This window comes from Dysidea avara, chromosome 6 (assembly GCF_963678975.1).
Source record: "Dysidea avara chromosome 6, odDysAvar1.4, whole genome shotgun sequence".
Lineage (NCBI taxonomy): Eukaryota > Metazoa > Porifera > Demospongiae > Dictyoceratida > Dysideidae > Dysidea > Dysidea avara.
Window position 1 is genome coordinate 40,445,702 of NC_089277.1, and position 19,175 is coordinate 40,464,876.

General features: G+C 37.9%; 1 protein-coding gene across 2 annotated transcripts in view; it reads left to right on the forward strand.

The window, feature by feature from the left end:
• LOC136257237 (uncharacterized) overlaps positions 1-19,175 on the forward strand; it is a 53,564-nt gene that overhangs the window by 2,491 nt on the left and 31,898 nt on the right. The window contains exons 2-3 of one of the 2 annotated variants that reach the window (XM_066050314.1): positions 2,247-2,307; positions 3,655-3,702. In XM_066050314.1, the coding sequence (XP_065906386.1) occupies positions 2,296-2,307; positions 3,655-3,702 (60 nt within the window). In that variant the 5' untranslated portion in view covers positions 2,247-2,295. The remainder of the gene's footprint in view (positions 1-2,246; positions 2,308-3,654; positions 3,703-19,175) is intronic. The other variant, XM_066050315.1, reaches the window with a different exon arrangement.

The following is a 19,175-nucleotide window of genomic DNA, read 5'->3' on the forward strand; positions in this document are numbered from 1 at the left end:
TATTTTGTGTTCACGTTTTGAAGATCAGTACAGGTAAATGTTAAACAAGTATAAGAAAAAATTAGGAATTTTAAATTATAGAGTAGGACAGTGTATGCTGCAATAAAAAGTACTGAAACAAGCTGGATTGGAGTAGTACATAATGTCCAAATACCGTAAAACAATAAGAAGTGAATATCTCTACTGTGCTACACTCAATGCACAGTAGGGATATTCACTTATTGTTTTACGGTATTTGGACATTATGTACTACAATCCAGCTTGTTTCGGTACTTTTTATTGCAGCACTATACACTGTCCCTACTAATTATTTCTTATACTTGTTTGTGAAGTTTTTTTGCAAGCTCATGACCACAAAATAGCCTGCTTTTCACAAAACCAGTCACAATACTTTAAGAGTTAATCACACAGCACTATTATACTATAACTCATACAATAACAACTGATCAGTGGGTGTGGCTCTACATAAGCCTGCAGACAATAATGGACATGGATTCGTGCATACCTCCAGACTGATGAATGGGCGTGGCTATCATATGTCTACAGACAGTAATTTACGTAAGTGGGCGTGGCTCATGAAAGAAGCAGGGATACGCTATGACATGTAGTAACACGTCCACATTTAATTTAGCACATGTCTACAGAGTAATTTACGTAAGTGGGCATGGCTCACGAAAGAAGCAGGGCTACACTATGACGTGTAGTAACCACATTTAGCAAGTGGGGTCAGACCCAAATATTCTGTAAAGCAGAACCTGGATGACCCGACTTGGTTTAACAGTGATAATTACTAAATAAACTATTTATTGACTTACACATTGCTATATAGTTCGTCGTGAGTTGCTCTCACTGATCGATATCAACAGCAAGTCATGTACGTGTGTATTCAAAATAGTTTGGTACACCCGGTGACCATGTGTATTCGAATAGTTTGATGCAATATATACTGGTAGATGGAAGCCGTACTGTAGTCTATTAACACTCAGCGGTAGAACCTTGACTGATGGCCATGGTAAAGAAGGATAAAAGGTAAGACAATAGTGCAAGCATCGTATGTTTATCAATATACCAAAGGTTTTTTCTTAAGCGATCTAGAAATGTTTCTGTGAAAGAATTAGAGCTGTAGCTGTAGCCAGTTTTCCGCTACGTTTGACTGAAGGCGTCAGGCAGGCAGGCAGTAGAAAATTCCATTGACTAAATCTAAAAAAAAATTCTGCAGCAACTTGATGGAAACGTTTTGGGTCGATCTGAAGACACTTTTGGGCTTGGTTTTACCCACCAATACTGTCATGTCGTTGTGAGGAAAAATCGTGGCAAGTTTTTGGGTTATATTATATCACGGATTGCCCCCACACCTTTGGTGTCCCTACTATACAGTACTATCGTACTGTATGATATGTGGTCAACATGTTTATTTCCTACGTGAGTATGTGTATGAATTTATGACTTGATCTTCAAAGTGGTCGTGAATGTAAAGTAATGTAGTAATTAATTTCACACATTGAGGTGCAATTAATGCATGTATATGGTAAAACCCCTCCATTGCTAGGACCATAATAAAGTGCTCATATTACAGAAGCCACAGAAGTATCTTGGTCTAAATGTACGTGACCGCTAGAGTGTGAGTGTGAGTGTGGACTTTTCGAGTGCTCAATACCTGAAGCTGACTACATTTTTTATTAAATTTGCTACAGGACAGACAGACAGTGTCCAAAGAGCCAGATAATGCATGCGTTTAAGGACATCCCAGGATAAAACAACACAGTGAGATAATCAAGCCCGTAGCCTTAGCCATTATCGAGTTACGCTTGCAGCTTAAAAGAATAGAATTATAATACGTACTACATCAACAGTGTTATTTGTTATAAAAATTGTCAAATCAAGTTGGGTAATGTTTGCAGTTTGGATTTGAACAGAGGTAGTGCAAGTCGCCATATATTAAACACATTTCAATGATTTCTCTCATACCAACACACAAACTTTCAGTTTAGATTATTCAGTTTTTGGTCTCTTGCGGTTCCAAGTTGTTAGTTTATCACACCAGCACATTGTGAGCTATGTGTGAAACAGCTGAGCCTGTCGTTTACCACTCACTTTGCTCTTGCACATTAGATTTTCAATGAATAACTTAGTTTACTGAGATTTGTATATATGGGATATCCATACCAGGCTGTGTCATGATAATTGTGCATGTTGTGTGTATTGATACTAATACTTTTAATCTGGTCATATTTGGTTTGATGTAGCTGGGAAGAAGGTCCATCAGCCAAGAGATCAAAGATAGAGAGTTCCGATATGGCAGGACCGGTATGTGTATTGCACCACTAGAGTTTTGTATTGCACCACTAGAGTTTTGTATTGCACCACTAGAGTTCTGAATTTGTAAACTGACTAGAAATCAGTAACTAAGGGTATAATTAGCCTGTGATAAATGATTGTGTGAAATAACACTAAAATTGTTCATTTATGAAATACATATTGTGGCAATGTGTGTCTTTGTTCTTCGGGATTCATTAAAACCCGGAATAACGGAACAGCAGAATTACAGAATAAGCATTCTTAACATTTTACGATAATTTATACCATCTACAGCATGTATACAATACTTACCTCATAGCAACTCCGCCGAGAATGCAATCACAATGGCAGGCAGCACAAAGTCAATCCTCAGGGCGATCTTTAAATAGAATATGCACAAATCTAGCCACTCTAGAATAACCTAACTAAGCTAAACTACTTTCTAATACACTTTGCTGCATACCGTATAGCTGGTTATTTTTGAAGGGTTTTTATTTTCGAATGTAGTCCGGTAGTCAAATGCAAAAAAGGTCATGTACCCAGAAAAAAATGGTATAAAAGAAGTTTTGGTATCATTCTGTGTGAAATTTAATGGAGAATAACATATCCAAAATCCCAAAAAATCCATTTTGGGAAAATTTTTTTACTGTTGTTTAAATGTTTGCATGTAATTTCTGTAACAAATGGTTGACAACTGGTGTCTAATAGAATAGTAATCACCAGCTACAGCTTGGGATTCCAGAAAACACGGAACAGCGGAATAACGGAATAAGCGAAAATTACATTCTTAACATTTTACTACTATATATACAGTCTATAGCATTTATACAATACTCGCCTCGTAACAATTCCATAGAGAATCCACTAAGGCGATCCTCAGGGCGATCTTTAAATAGAACTAGCACAAAACTAACCACTCTAGAATAATCTAACTAAGCTAAAATACTTTCTAATACACTTTACTACAAAATCGCTACAACACTATAAGTTCTTTCTGCTACAGCTACTTATACCAGCAGTCACACACGAGTAACTGCCCGAATTTATTAGTGACAACACTCCATCCTAAGAAATCTTCTCTGAAATAATCTACTTTGGCTAACCTGTTAGTCATCCATCACCAAACAAGCTTAATGTAAATTCAAAAGGTTAAGTGCTGTATTTAGCTGACATCACTTTGTGCAGCTTGATTCTAATAAATTTGGGCAGTTACTCGTGTGTGACTGCTGGTATAAGTAACTGTAGCAGAAAGAACTTATAGTGTTGTAGCGATTTTGTAGTAAAGTGTATTAGAAAGTATTTTAACTGAGTTAGATTATTCTAGAGTGGTTAGTTTTGTGCTCGTTCTATTTAAAGATCACCCTGAGGATTGCCTTAGTGGATTCTCTGTGGAATTGTTACAAGGTGAGTATTGTATAAATGCTATAGACTGTATATATGTAGTAAAATGTAAGAATGTAATTTTCGCCAATTTCGTTATTCTGCTGTTCCGTTATTCCGTATTCCGTGTTTTCTGGAGTCCCCTACAACTTATTTGTTGAGTTGATATTTGAGTAAAAATGGATCACAAGCACAATGCTATGGTTGTGCATATGCATTGGTTTGGAATTGGCAAGTCTAAAGTGATAGTTGGTGAAAATAAGTTTGTACATGTACATGCAGTGCTTAAAGGACTCTTCATGATATTTAACCTACTTATAAGGACAGTTTCTGAGGTTCCTGTGAACCTCTATGATTACAATATTGCCTCTAAAAAGGAATAACAAAATTTTAATCCTCTTGCTTCCTCCAACAACTTCATCTCTTATATTCTGTCTTAAAGAAACATGACAATATCAAATCTCACACATATGGCCAGCTCATTCGTGAGGTTGAACATGCCACTTTTAGATGCACCCATCACAATTAGCTCATGAAGCTACTATCTTTTATATACCTTTGGCTTTTCTTTTATCCACTAAGTGAGGGATGAGTGTTCAGTAGTTTTAGGTTTGCTTCATTGTTGTCTGGGATTTTCATTACTTTGATCAGCTATCCATTGTATTTGTAGGGCATGTTCTTCCATTGGTGTATACACTAGGGCTCCACTGCTACTATATTTAGTGAGTATGGAGTCCCTTGTCTTAGTAATGTTTGGATGTTGCAATTGTCTCTCTTTGATGGTCCTTATGAATATTTTAATATTGGTATCACGATTATGGTAAATTTTATATCAATACATTTGTATAATCACGCACATTCCTACTGGAAAACTGAACAAAGTATATTGTGATAGCTGTACATGGCAGATGACATAAATGATTTTAATACAAAAATGACTGGCATAAAGTTTGTCAACAGCAGTGTGAGTACCTTTCCTACACTATATGTCTCAAGGTACTAACATACTCACCTTGCTGCCAAGCACACATGTCTTTTAGATGTCTTACTGTAAATGTGTGATCAGCTTCACCTCCCAGAAACCGTAGTAAGGGATTTGACTATTGTACAATCAGATTCCCTACCCAACATGGGGCATCATTTGCCATCACATGATCCCCACTTATGTACTTGGGCTACGATAGGGGCATTGTTTGAATATAGTATATAGAACACAATAATGATAATACTCACTATGACCATAATTGCTCAGAAGCCATGGCTAGCTACATTCACCCTCTATTATTCCCATAAGGGAAGAGAAGGGGAATAATATTGATAAGTACATTACTATACAGATATTCACTTCCTGTTAAGACTAAGTGAATAATTGCATTAAACTTTAGCCTGTGTGAGATGCATTCATAAAAAGTGTCGTTAGGTATGTAACCATAAGCACCGATCTTGTTATAGCTACACAGTGATCAAAATATTGATCGTGCTTTTTTTGTCATTTTCAAATAAAACTGCAGAGAAAGGGTGTGTAATATTTCTCAAGATCACAGTATGTAGGTGAGACTCAGTACATCTTTAATATCAAATGTCCAGAATGATTTTATGGCAAAAGATAGCACCATAGGACCTGTGATTAAAATCAGTCTTTGGAGAGGCAAACTGTGAGCAATATAAACAATGAAGCCACACACTGTAGCACCAACCCTTTAAAGGGAGTGCTGTAGTTTTGAAAGTGTTTTCTTAATCCTGATACTGATAATGACACAGCTGTTGTAAAGAAAGCTGCAGGTAATTAGCTTTTTGCTACGTAGTTTAAAAGCTGATGGCACCAGGGCAAGCTGAGATACGTGTATGCTCTGAAGAACCAAACACCAGTACTACATCTCAGCATGCATTGATCTCAGAGATTTAAGTAAGGTTTGTGAAACCAATATTCCTATGGTTCAACTAACGTACAGTTCAAGTAATCAGGACGATGTGAGAGTAGGAGCTAGCATCAGTAGCGTGCTGCAGTGCAGAAGGCATGTAATCAAAACTAACTAGCTGCATTTATATAGCTCTTTAAATACAACAGAATGCATTGAACTATATAGCAGTGGCTTCATATCATTGATTGGGAGGCGGAGGCATAGGCTGTCTAACTTACACATACGTACATAACATTTTAGCTTGCAGGATTACCTATGTATAATGCACAGCATTTGTTTGTTGCTGGTATAGTGAAGGAGAACTGTGTACAATGTTATCATTTTGAAAAACAGCTTTCCGATTGTCACTATACTAAGAAGTCTTAGCTAATGCTTTACCTGTAACTTTGCAGAATAAAATCACCCATAAATTACAGTATGTCTTTTAGCATCTTATAGACAGGCACTAGGTCAGTTGTTTCCAAATGAAAAGGTGCAAGAAAGCTTGTAACTGATAGGTGACTACTTATATCTGGTGTAAATGCCAGCAGCAGAGTGTGGCATCCTATTGAGTAAAACTGTCAGCCGGCCACACCATGTCCACATCAGTTTGCTAGTTAAAAGATCAGAATTTTCTTTAGCTGCTCTTCCACAGGAGCCAGATGCTTCAGTAGTATTCTTAGCCACCTATCCAGCTGCAGCAGCCACCCCATGGGCAGCACAGGAAGCAGAGGAGGAAATTATGTGCAGACTGAGTAGTACTGCAAACAGAGACATCGAAATAGGCAGGATAGCCATGTTGATAATCAGGATCAAATATAACTCCTGCATTCTTTAGGTAGCTACTGTAAAATTAGATTTGCACTAACATGTGGGATTCTTGCAGATTCAGTCACAATTTGTCAACAAATTATTTGTAAACAAGTCTCTGCTATTGAACTCACTGTTTAGAATATTTTAAGAGAAGGAGGTGATTTCTTCATTCCACTAGTTGTGGAATCTTTTGGGGTTAGGACACCTTTTGCGCCATCAATTCTTAGATCCATTACTGATCGTAATTCCATCCAAAGTGGCTAGGAGAAACTTACATCAGCAACTTTCAGTGTCGTTCATGCTGAGCAAACAATGCCAGGATTATTTTATGATATTGGGCTCTACAAGGTTTGGATGATGACTTTCCCTTTTCCCCAAAATTGTACTCTAGTTGCTATAAACATATATACTAGTTGTTAATAGTTTATAGTCACACTTTGTAGTTTCATGTGTAATCATGTAACATAACCGCGGTTTCCCCCTGATTTATAAATGCACTGCCATGCATTGGATGAGATATTTTGTAATTTTTGAGTTCTTCTTTCTCAAAGAGAGAAGGTGTTAACAGCAAAAGCCTTGATAGCATTGTGATCCCTAAAGCAATAGGGGTTCGTAAATCTTTGTTTTCATGTCTGTACCCCCAAGGAGACAAAAGGTATGAGCATTAGTCTGCCTCATGTTGGACAAGCGGATCATTATAGTTTTTTTTCTCATGTTTTCAATTTTGCCTGGTGATGGTTGTAGGAAGGGTCTGGAAGAAAAAATTTACCCAGCAATGGATTTACCCATTCATGGAGAATCTGATAATGCAAGTTGCATCTTGTTAGAGGACTGCAATCGTAAGTTGTGACCATTTTATTAAGTGCCTGTAGTTTATATTCTGTATTGTCACTGTACAAATTGATTTCAGTTCTGTTGTTACCACTTTGTAGTAGTGTTGCACCAATAAGAGATTTAGCCGATTATCCGATTAGCCGATACTTCAATTTTTATTATTGCCGATTCCGATAACCGATCTGATTATTAAGGGAACTCTAATAAATGACCCTTTTCTGTGAATACATGTTACATGATTTATCAGTTATAAAGAGGTAGTTGAGAATAGGAATGGGCGGTATTGCATTTTTGAAGAACGGTGCGGTATTAGGAAAAATACGTACCTTGGTATCACTAAATACCTTATACATTTTACACTCTTATTAAAAACATGGGTAGGCTATGATTCGCACTTATACCCACATTGTGCTATTAGTCTTTTAAAAGGAACAAATGAAACAACAATAATATTGTGCCACAAAGTAAGTTTTGAAGTATCCCAAAAAGTAAAAACCATTGTGAATACTTCAACATGCACTCATAGCTCTGTGCTTGTCCACAGCATAAACTTGGTTGTATGGGGCTTGACTTCATGTACGCATGGTCACCACTAAAACACCAAAAATTAATTACTATATCAAATTCGGTATTCGGTATTTTTAGAAAACCACTTCGGTATCTGAAAAATATCTTTTTAACTACTAATACCTAAATACCTGCCAACCCTAGTTGAGAATGAAAATAATATAAACTAATGTTAGGTAATCATACACTTACATTAGACAATAAAACAAGTTAGATGATTCACAACACAAGCCATCAATACTGACCACTAGTCATCACCATAGTTGTACTGGCCTTTTACCAACTGAAAGTTTTTGTTTATAAATAGTAACATCTGCTCTCTCTGGTGCCAGCCGGTTACGCTTTTCATCATAAATGTCTCCTGCAACTGAAATAGTTTCTCAGATGCAACTGACGTTGGTGGAGATTAGGTTTTGCTAACTGAGATAACTGCACAAATCAATGTTTATTTTCCTTCCACCAGATGAATGTGTTGGATCGATGGAAATCAATCAGAGGTTCTCTGAGGTATCGTTCCATTTCTGTCACGGAAGAGCTGTCTGTCACCGTAACTCCCGATTGCTCAAGAATTTCTGTAAAGCATGCTGACCTTGGGTGCTTTGGCAAAGGTTCTTGGCTTTGTGTTACCTCTTCTAAATCATCAGAAATCTCAGCAATACAGTCATCAAGCATCTTGCAGGCCTTGCTCCTTGCCTCATTATCAGTAAAAAACTTGTCCTTAAATCGGGGATCTAGTAAAGTAGCAATGGCCAATTCCTTGTGTGATTCAACATCTTTGTAGCATCTGTTTAGTGAGGCAAGCATGTCCTTTTTCATTGTCTTCACACCTCTATCGTCATCATCATATGGTCATCATCAGCCTGTTGAAGTGACAATCGGAAAGTTCTAATGAATGGAATGATTAAGGATACAGATGCTGCATCAGTACAGATAGATCTGGTCATTTCCTCAACCATGCCCAACACTTTAACTACTTTTGTAGCTATATCCAACTGAATTGAGGTAAGTGGCACAATATCACAATATTCACTAGCATTGGCAGCCAATGCCATCTTCTGTTCAATAAGCACCTGCAACATGTAAAGGGTACTATTCCAATGAATTGGCTCGTCACGCTTTAGACGATGTACAGGCAGCTGTAAATTTTCCTGTATTTCTTTTAAATTGACCATATGCTAATGGTGAACACTTGAAATGGCTAACAATATGGCAAGCACTAACAACAGTATCTATTACAATCTTTTGTGAAAGCACTCCATCATGCACAATTAGCTGCAGCGTGTGCGCAAAACAGCTGAGGTCTGAAAATGATCCATCCTTCATAGCCCATATTTGCAGCATTATCCCTTACCACCAGATGTACTTGACTCTCTTTGATTTTCTATTTAGCTAACATTCTCTTGTAATGCTCACGCAGTACCTCACCTGTGTGTGATCCGTGAACTGGTTCTGCATGAAGCACAGCCGATCTTCTTTCAAACAAATCAGAAAACCAGTGTGCTGTAAGGCTTAATAGGCTAACATCAGTGGACCAATTATCAGTGGTAAAACTAAACCACACTACTTCTTTCAGTAGCTTTTGTACCTCATTTGTAAGTCCAACTGCTATTCTGGGGATGACAACTTCTGTAACATACTTCCTGCTTGGCACTGAATAATGAGGCTCTAATTGCTGCATAAGCCGAAGAAATCCAACATCCTCCACTAAAGAAATGCTAATGCAATCATCTCGCTGATTTTCTTTGTTACTTTCTGTGCACATGGACTGTTTATATCCCATTTCTTTAAACTAGTACTGCCGCGGCAATCCTCCAGCAACTGTTGCTTCCTGCTCGGCTCCTGTGATTCGGAAGTCTCTACTTCGGCAACCTTTTCTGCTTCATACTTTTTGTATTCGTTGATGTGTTTCGCTTTGAGATGATTCACAATATTTGTCGTGTTAAAAGTCTTACTGTTCTTTCCTCCTCGTGAAACTTCAGCTTTACAAGTGTTACACTCCACAAAGTGAGCATCTTGTTTAATTGTAAAATAAGACCATATTGCTGATTTCTTCTTGGATGCTGCCATTTCCAGTAGTCATATTCGACATGCAGAATCGACACATGTGCCTGAACTCCAATGTGCGATAAATGGCATAAGAAAGTTCTAGAACATACATGCGTGTTTACACATGCGCAGAGCAAACATCGGTATAATCACTTGACCGATTCTGATAATCGGCAAAACCCTATTGTCGGCCCGATTCCGATTAGTTGGCCAATGATCGGTGCAACACTACTTTGTAGCACTGTCGCTTCGAAAGTGCTTGGCTTCTAGAGCTGAAACTTCAGTTTACCATTCCTTGGCCATGTAAAGAAAATGTAAATTCAAAAAAAATGAACTAGTAACATGTGGGGTTCTTGCAGATCCAGTCACAATTGTGTGCATACTGATTGAAAACACCTGTAAATTTTAAACTGATATAAAACAAATTCCCCAAGGGGGATTTTTTGGGACTTTGGATATGTTGTTCTATGAGAATGGAGCTTTAAAATGATACCAAACTTTCTTTTATACCATTTTTTCTGGGTTACAAGTTTCATCTACCAGACTAATGTTTCAAAGAGGCCTTTCTTTTTGAGAATAAATTCCCAAGTCCTTTGAAAATAAATTCCCACATGCAAGTAAAAATAATGTGCCTTCACCTGATCGCCGAAAACGTGTATTCGCTTGTGTATTCTTACAAGTTTAAGCTCAGTAGTATTAAAAGTTGAACAGTATCATACTGCATCAACGGCCAGTAAACTATCCATAATGGCCATTGTTGGGAATCAATGCTGTCTGCTGCTGCTGTACCCTGATTGAGCCGATTGCCTCGCCAGTGGTTGTTAACTATTCCGCTTATAACTCAGGCTTCTTTCCAGCGTGCAAAAGTGGAGATTGTTCGTCCTTGATTCCATCAGTAAGGCGAGCGCACGTAGACTCTACGTATTTTTGTAATTTGTGACACGAATTTCTATTTGCTTGAAATCCACCTGTACTTCGAAATATACATTCTTTGAAATTCAGATTTTACTGTTCCTACGAAAATTTCTGGTTCGAAAATAACCAGCTATACAGTAATCGCTACAAAACTATTTGCTTATGCCAGCTATCACATACGAGTAACTGCCTGAATTTATTAGTGATAAAACACTCCACCCTCAAAAATCTACCTTGAAATAATTTACTTTAGCTAACCTTCCTCAACTTTTTTAGTTATCTATTGCCAAACAAGTTTAAAAAGACACATAATGGTTAAGCGCTGTTTTAAGCTCCCATCATTTTACACCTCATGACTCTAATAAATTCAGGCAGTTTCTAATGTGTGACTCTTCGAGCACTTTTTGGTGATGTAATATAGACATCTGTACAAAGGCATTGCCCTGGAGGGTGGTTGCAGACTCCACTGCGTACCCCACTCGTTCCTGTAGATCTGGTATCTCTTCATCCTCCTTATTGAGCATTTCCAGTAGTTCTGTCAGGGGGCCAAGGGCATTGGAGTTCAGTGCTTGGATCCTGGCGAGGGCCCGGTTGTTGTTTTTCATCCTCTTCAAGTACTGTGCCGCCATGATCCTTTCAAGCTCCGGGGTCTTTGATCGAGGCACGCAAAACTGCGCACCAGGTGCTGTTTTGTGTGCTCACTAACTTCTGCCACTTTTCACGAAGAGTCAAGAGTAGTAGCCAGGACGCCAGAAGGCTCTTCTTTGCCAGGAGGATCTTCTTTGACAGGAGGGTCTTGACGGTCCATTTCATCAGCCTACGATGATCCAGTTGAAGTGTTCCTGGGAGAGTTACTTTTCGGTGAAATGATGGCGGGCTGGTTAATGAGAAGCGCATCCTGGATCTGCTTCATCTGCTGCTGTAGTTGCTGAAACTGCTCAAGAAAATTACCAGCTTGAGAAAACGCCATGAGCTTTATCTCCATAAAACACTTGAACGAAACTACCAACAATGGTGAGCTAAGAAAAAGGTAGAAGGTGTGAAGCATTGTGGGTATTTATAGGGTTTTTCCATGCACGTGTGCTGAATAGCATGTGGAGCACATGCCCATGTAATAATGACTACTAACAGCTGGTAATATTAGGAATTAGGCCAAGCACCATTGATATGTGAGTTCTGAAATATAATTCTAGTAAACCATGAAGTTTAACGCTGTGTTTATTTTCAGAGATGGTACTTCACTAGTGTAGAAATCATTTTATCTTCTAAGCCCCGGTAAGTCCCAGCAATATTATGGTGAATTTTGTAATAGCACATTATTTAGAATAAATGCTGATCTTAATTTCAGTTCCCTGTGTTATTGTCCCCTGTATTCGTGTTAGTAAATACAATCAACTTTGGCATCTACAATGATGCAAGTAGCTGGTACGTAATTATCATTGGAATTCAATTAAATTATGCAAAACTGAGTAGCTTGTGGCTCTTTTCTGTTTTGTCTGTTACATAAGTAAGTGTAGGTAAATGCTTTTCTGTGTGACGAAACCTGAGTATACAAGTCCCTGCAACCTTTGTATAAAGGCCAAGGTACCTTGGTTTGTGGCTTATGGCTACTTTATGTAGGATATTGAGCAGGGGAGGTTGAACATGCACACGTGAGCGCATACATTTTGTATTGAAAGTTTAAACAAGCTCTCACTGAAGTTTTCACAAACACACTTCAAGTTTGGTCTATTCAGCTAGTCTACCCCATTCAATCCCACTACTTCAGGCTCGTAAATTGCTCTTGAAATCTATGGGGATCACGTGTACAAGTGTTTGAAAGTGGGATCGATGTGTAATACTATAGGGACACCTTATGTATGTGTATTTTAGCACAATAATTGTCGAAGAAAGCACTGTGCATAATATGATGGCCTCCTAGGGTATTGAAAATGAAAAGCGGCTTGGCCTCACAGAGAATCAAACAGAGAATTAGAAACTCGCACAGTTGCCTTGCAATAAGAATTTGCTGTTCATCTTAAGAAGCCCAAGGTAACATGGTGTAGATATTGCTAACAGTTCACTCCTCATCACATATTAGAATTATGCAATTAGTTATAGTTAAAGCACTGCCACGCGTGTGTCAAGAAGAAGAAGCTAATACACCACGAGGCGAAGCCGAGTGCTGTATTAGCCTCGAGACCCCCCCTCCCTCCGAGTGTTGTATTTTTTGTACACACAAACATTGGCAGTGCTTTAAGTGTTATATTGTACTTCCTGGTCGTCTGGCTTGGAGCGATTTTCTCTAGTACTCAAATTGCCACGATTTTTGGTGATCAGGATATCAGGAAGTGTTTAAATAATCTATTTCTAGTGGTAGAATGAGCTAATACGATAGTTTGGCTAGTTTTAGCAATTTACAATGTCACGTATGTGAACAATCGTGTGGAGTTGTGTTTAAAAAACTTCGTGATCAGATGATCAGTAAGTGTTTATACAATCTATTTCTAGCCGTAGACTGCCCGAGTGTGCTGTATTTTCCCAATTAAGTGCATAACTGTACTGTATTTGTCCAATTAGCTGTATAACTGTTCTGTATGACTCATACAGGTATGGTTATGCAGCTAATAAGTATTGTGTGGACAGTACGATACACAGCAACCCACCCAGACCCCTAAGATTAACACCATAATGCTGCATGTTTCAAATTCTGTTGTGTAAATTTCCCTGTCAAAGTTGGCCCTATCACTCTTTGGCCTGTTCTACTGCCCCTAGATATAAATGACAATACAAGTGCAGGTGTGGGGATGTCTGTTGCTGTAACAGAGTATACTGCATTGTATTATTATGCCATTGATACCTTTACTTTGATGTAAGGTGCAGACCGCACAAATGGTTTTGAACTTTTTTTACAGTTGCAATGTTGAAATGGTTCATAGATTATGTGATAATGCTGTACACCAAATAACCAGTTATTAACCAATAACTTGTGAAGAAACCGTTAGTAGGGTTGACAACCCGAGGGCGAAACGAGTCGTTGCCAGTTTCAGTTTTTCTATCTTTGACATCAATTGCATTTGTCTTTTTCTTGATGGAATATTCACCAAATTCAGTAGTACGAGCACCCTTGTACATACATTTATATTGGTCACACCTATATACGTAGATGTATGCATATGAAATGCATTAGAATACATGCCAATTGAATTGACCGACTCGCTGGAAGTCTTCCATTTCTTGCTGCTGAAATACTGTCCTAAGCGGCAGCATTTTTAGTATAATGGAATGTGAGCTCGTGTTGAACTTGCTATTCTAGACCACCACTATAACACACACCGTAAACAAGCAATTACAAAATCAGGTATTTTGAAATTTGCTAGACATCATTTGTGTATTTGTGTTATAGGCAAAGCCAGATATAAAATTGTACTTCCTAAGGGGAGGAATGCATGGGTAGCTAAGCCAATATTAGAAGACAAAGACTACACACACCTCACTCACATGTTACAAGATATATTGTACTTACGAACTCATGGACAACAGGACATGCAGAATTATGAAAAGCCGGACACAATAGCAAAGAACATTGCAGCGATATAGTGACCACCAAAGGATGAAGTTATTGCAAAACACTTATCTAGATTTCCCACCCAGACATTAGACCAACATATTTCACAGTAATTAACACACTACACTTTTTATTTTAAACAAACTTTTCTACAAATCAGCTATTTTAAATCCAGTGTAAATATTGTTTGCTTCAGGAAATGTTTCTCTTATAGCCACAACAACAACACAGGAGGACTCTACATATTCCTTTACCCAGGTAGTTGTAGGTCCAGTGGATGAATTGGCGATAAGCTGCCAACCGGTAAGACCTATAAACACATTTACTTTATTGTGTAAAAGGCTGCTGTTAGCCCATACCTGTTAGATAATGGAAGACGTAATGAACCTCCTCGTACCATCTTCTTTGTGACCAATGCTGTGTACAGGATGTCCTTCAAACCGCCTTAAACTGCTCGTGGTCTGTGATACACTCAAGGCTGTCTCCGTTGGACTCCATTAGACGTTCTTTAACTTTGTCCATTTTGCGACAACTCTGGCACTCAATCCCACTAGACATGGGCGTACATTTCGCGCACTCACACCAATCTGTTGTCTCCAAGCGCTCAGTAAAGCTTGCCTGTTCTCTTATCTCAGTTTCTGACTCGCTACTATCGTCTTCACTGTCACTATAACCCGTAGCGTGTGCTGGTTCAAACTGGTAAGGCTTAATTTTGTTGCTGCTACCTACGTTACTGTTGCTCTCAGCCATTTCAATACATCAATTAAGGCTTCCTGGATCCAGTGACGTCAAACCGCAAGTTAGTATGGTGTCTGGAATGCACAACTTTCCTCTGCAATATCTCTATAAGGAAACGTAGCACAGCTATAAAAATTGGTACACATATTTAACTTCTCATATACAATAAATTTTTACAATAAAAATAATTAAAGAAAAAAGACTACAGTTCCCTTTTAAAATGTGGAGCAATGCAGAAATATCCTTTTAAGGCTTCATGGGAAAATGCTTGTGGGTGCCTAATTGTCAGCATTACACAATAGAGACCCAAGCCACTACAACCACAGACATAGGGTATATATGCTATCATATAAAAATTTTCAATATACATTCAATTTATACAATAAAATTAATTTTAGAAAAATTGAGTTGAAGTGTAGGATGCATTCCTTGCTACCATATGGATGAATTCATCGAGATCTCCCACAGGAAACAACAAGATCAACAAGCTTATTAAAATTTGTTGTGTAAGGAATATGTTGTTCACAGAAAAAGCATATTTCAATTCTTGCTCTTGTCAGAATCCCCAATGCGTTGGAAGTGATGTATAACTGTTCCCTAACAATAGATTCAGCTTCTATGTGTTTCTTATAATTATCACTCTTTCATGTATTCTCATCTTTTCAACCACCTGTTCAGTTCTGGAATGGTTTAGTTACCCATACACCACCACTTGTGAAGTTTTGAGTTCGAGTAGGTTTTGACTTTCGGCACACCTTACAAAATGCACCTTAATAGTTTTCATCGTACTCTAGCCATGAGAAACCCTTTTCCCATTTCTTGTTGTATTTTTGTAAAGCAGAATTGATAGGCCTGATGCATTGTCTCTTGGAGTGCTCACCCACACAATAGAATTATCCTCATTCTTACTGTCATCACTGGTGATGGCACTTGGTACTGATGAACGAGGCTTTGAAGAGTTTTCAAAAAAAAGCATGCAAACTCTATTTAGGCTTTAATTCTAACTGATGATACTAAAAATCACAGTGGACAGCCTAATGACAGTCATGTTCAGCATGCTATAAGAACTAATTATATGACTGTTTTACGTAACAGACTTTTCTTTTATGTCATCATACACTATGATAGTAGTGTATAGTAGGGATCACAAAGGAGTAGGCGTGGCCCACGAAATAATATCACCCAAAAAACAGCCTCAATTTTCACTGGCGATGAGGCAGTATTGGTTAGGCCAAACAAGCTTTCAGATCAACCTGAAACGCTTTCAACAAGTTGCTACGGAATTTAAAAAAATATTTATTTAACGGAATTTTCTACTGACTGACTGACTAGTAGTATAGCAGCACAACCAAAAATTTGTGCACTTTTTCATAAAGCCATGAAACTTTCCACATAAATAGCACTCCTCAATACATGTATTTTCAGATATAGTGCCATCACTGATTTGACCTTTGGTGACTTTTATGGTCATTTTTGTACAGAAAATTGATCATTTTTGTCTTTAACTCCCTGAGGCACTAATTAACTTGTTAAAACATGGTACCAAACAAAAGATCTTGCTGATAGAAACAACTTGGTTTTTATTTGAAGTCAATAGGTGATTTCATTCTTAAGTTATGAGTATTTTTATTAGCTGCAAAATTTGATAACTTTATGCATAATTATCTGCCCACAGGTAATTCACACCTCGAGGGAAGGTAAATTTATCAATTTTTGCAACTAGTAAAAATGATCATAACTTTGTAATGAAATCACCTATTGACTTCAAATAAACCAAGTTGTTTCTATCAACAAGATCTTTTGTTTGGTACCATGTTCTAGCAAGTTAATTACTGCCTCAGGGAGTTAAAGACAAAAATGATTTCTGTACAAAAATGGCTGTAAAAGTCACCAACGGTCAACTCAGCAATGGCACTATATCTAAAATTACATGCCATGAGGAGTACTATTTATGTGTTTCATGGTTTTATGAAAAAGTGCAGAATATTTCCAATTTTTGGGGCTACGCTGCTATATTATAACTGACTGACTGATGCCTTCAGACAAGTGTAACTCGATAACGGCTAAGACTACTGGCTAGATTTTTTCACTGTTCGATGTCGCTTTGGTCCGAGAGGTGCCTTTTGGCATACCGCAGTAAGTACAATGCATTCTTCATGGACTTACCAGTGTTCTCCTTTGTGCGCCATTCATCTTTGCTGACAGCGAAAAGTGTCGATTTGGCGGTAGCACATGATGGCTTCCCTTCGTAATGGAAATTGTCCGTACTATTCATAGTGGCTGTTTTTTGATTGCAGAGGTGCTTTTCGAACAGTTATTGATTCGTACTGCTGTGTGATGGATTGAACATAGCCCACAACGAAGCGTAATGGATACTTCACTTTTCAGACGATAATTGATATAACTGGGGTGCGCAGCACCATTTGTTCGGTATGCGTGGATTGCAGAGATGATTTTCAAACAGTTCTTGATTCAAAATGCTGTGTAACGTGTTGAACATAGCTGACAACGAAGTGTAATGGATACTTCACTTTTCAGATGATAATTGGGGCGCGCGGCGCCATTTCAGATGCTGTATGTGTGGGTTCACCAGTAATTATTATTTACAAAAAAAAGTTAACAAACAAGTACACAGAATGTACTGTAGGAATATAGCACTTATTGTTTTACTGTGATTTAATATTGTGCACTACTCCAGCTTGTTTCAGTACTTTTTATCGATGTGCTATGGTCCCTACTCTAGTTGAAAATTCCTAATTTTTCTGTGTGCTTGTTGGTTATTGGACTTGCATCATAACAGCCAATTAAGAAATTATGATTATCATACAGTACGGTAGTACTGTATACTGTACTGTATATTAGGGATTATGAATAATTGGGCTTTTCCAGCCAAAAATGTCACCCTAAAACCAACCTCCAATTTCCTTTTTAACAGCTTGGCAGCATTGGTTAGGCATAGCCAAGCCCAAAAATGCCTTCATAGTGACCCCAAACCCTTCCAACAAGTTTTTATGAATTTAAACATTTTCCACTAAACAGAATTTTATTATTACTAACTAACTAACCGATGCCTTCAGTCAAGCATAACTCGACAATGGATAAGGCTACATACAGGCTTGATTTTTTCACTGTTCGACATTGCTTCGTCCCGAGACGTGCCTTTTCGCCAACCGCAGTACAATATACAGATCATGGACTTACCTTTGTCCTCCTCATCACTCTTTTGACACCATGTACTGACTACAGCTAAGTGTCAAGTCTCATATAAACCAATGATACAGTTACACCATGTAATAGTTCCTGACTACAGCTAAGTGTCAAGTGTCATATAAACCAATGATACAGTTACACCATGTAATAGTTCCTGACTACAGCTAAGTGTCAAGTGTCATATAAACCAATGATACAGTTACACCATGTAATAGTTCCTGACTACAGCTAAGTGTCAAGTCTCATATAAACCAATGATACAGTTACACCATGTAATAGTTCCTGACTACAGCTAAGTGTCAAGTGTCATATAAACCAATGATACAGTTACACCATGTAATAGTTCCTGACTACAGCTAAGTGTCAAGTCTCATATAAACCAATGATACAGTTACACCATGTAATAGTTCCTGACTACAGCTAAGTGTCAAGTGTCATATGAACCAATGATACAGTTACACCATGTAATAGTTCCTGACTACAGCTAAGTGTCAAGTGTCATATAAACCAATGATACAGTTACACCATGTAATAGTTCCTGACTACAGCTAAGTGTCAAGTGTCATATAAACCAATGATACAGTTACACCATGTAATAGTTCCTGACTACAGCTAAGTGTCAAGTGTCATATGAACCAATGATACAGTTACACCATGTAATAGTTCCTGACTACAGCTAAGTGTCAAGTCTCATATAAACCAATGATACAGTTACACCATGTAATAGTTCCTGACTACAGCTTAAGTGTCAAGTCTCATATAAACCAATGATACAGTTACACCATGTAATAGTTCCTGACTACAGCTAAGTGTCAAGTGTCATATAAACCAATGATACAGTTACACCATGTAATAGTTCCTGACTACAGCTAAGTGTCAAGTGTCATATAAACCAATGATACAGTTACACCATGTAATAGTTCCTG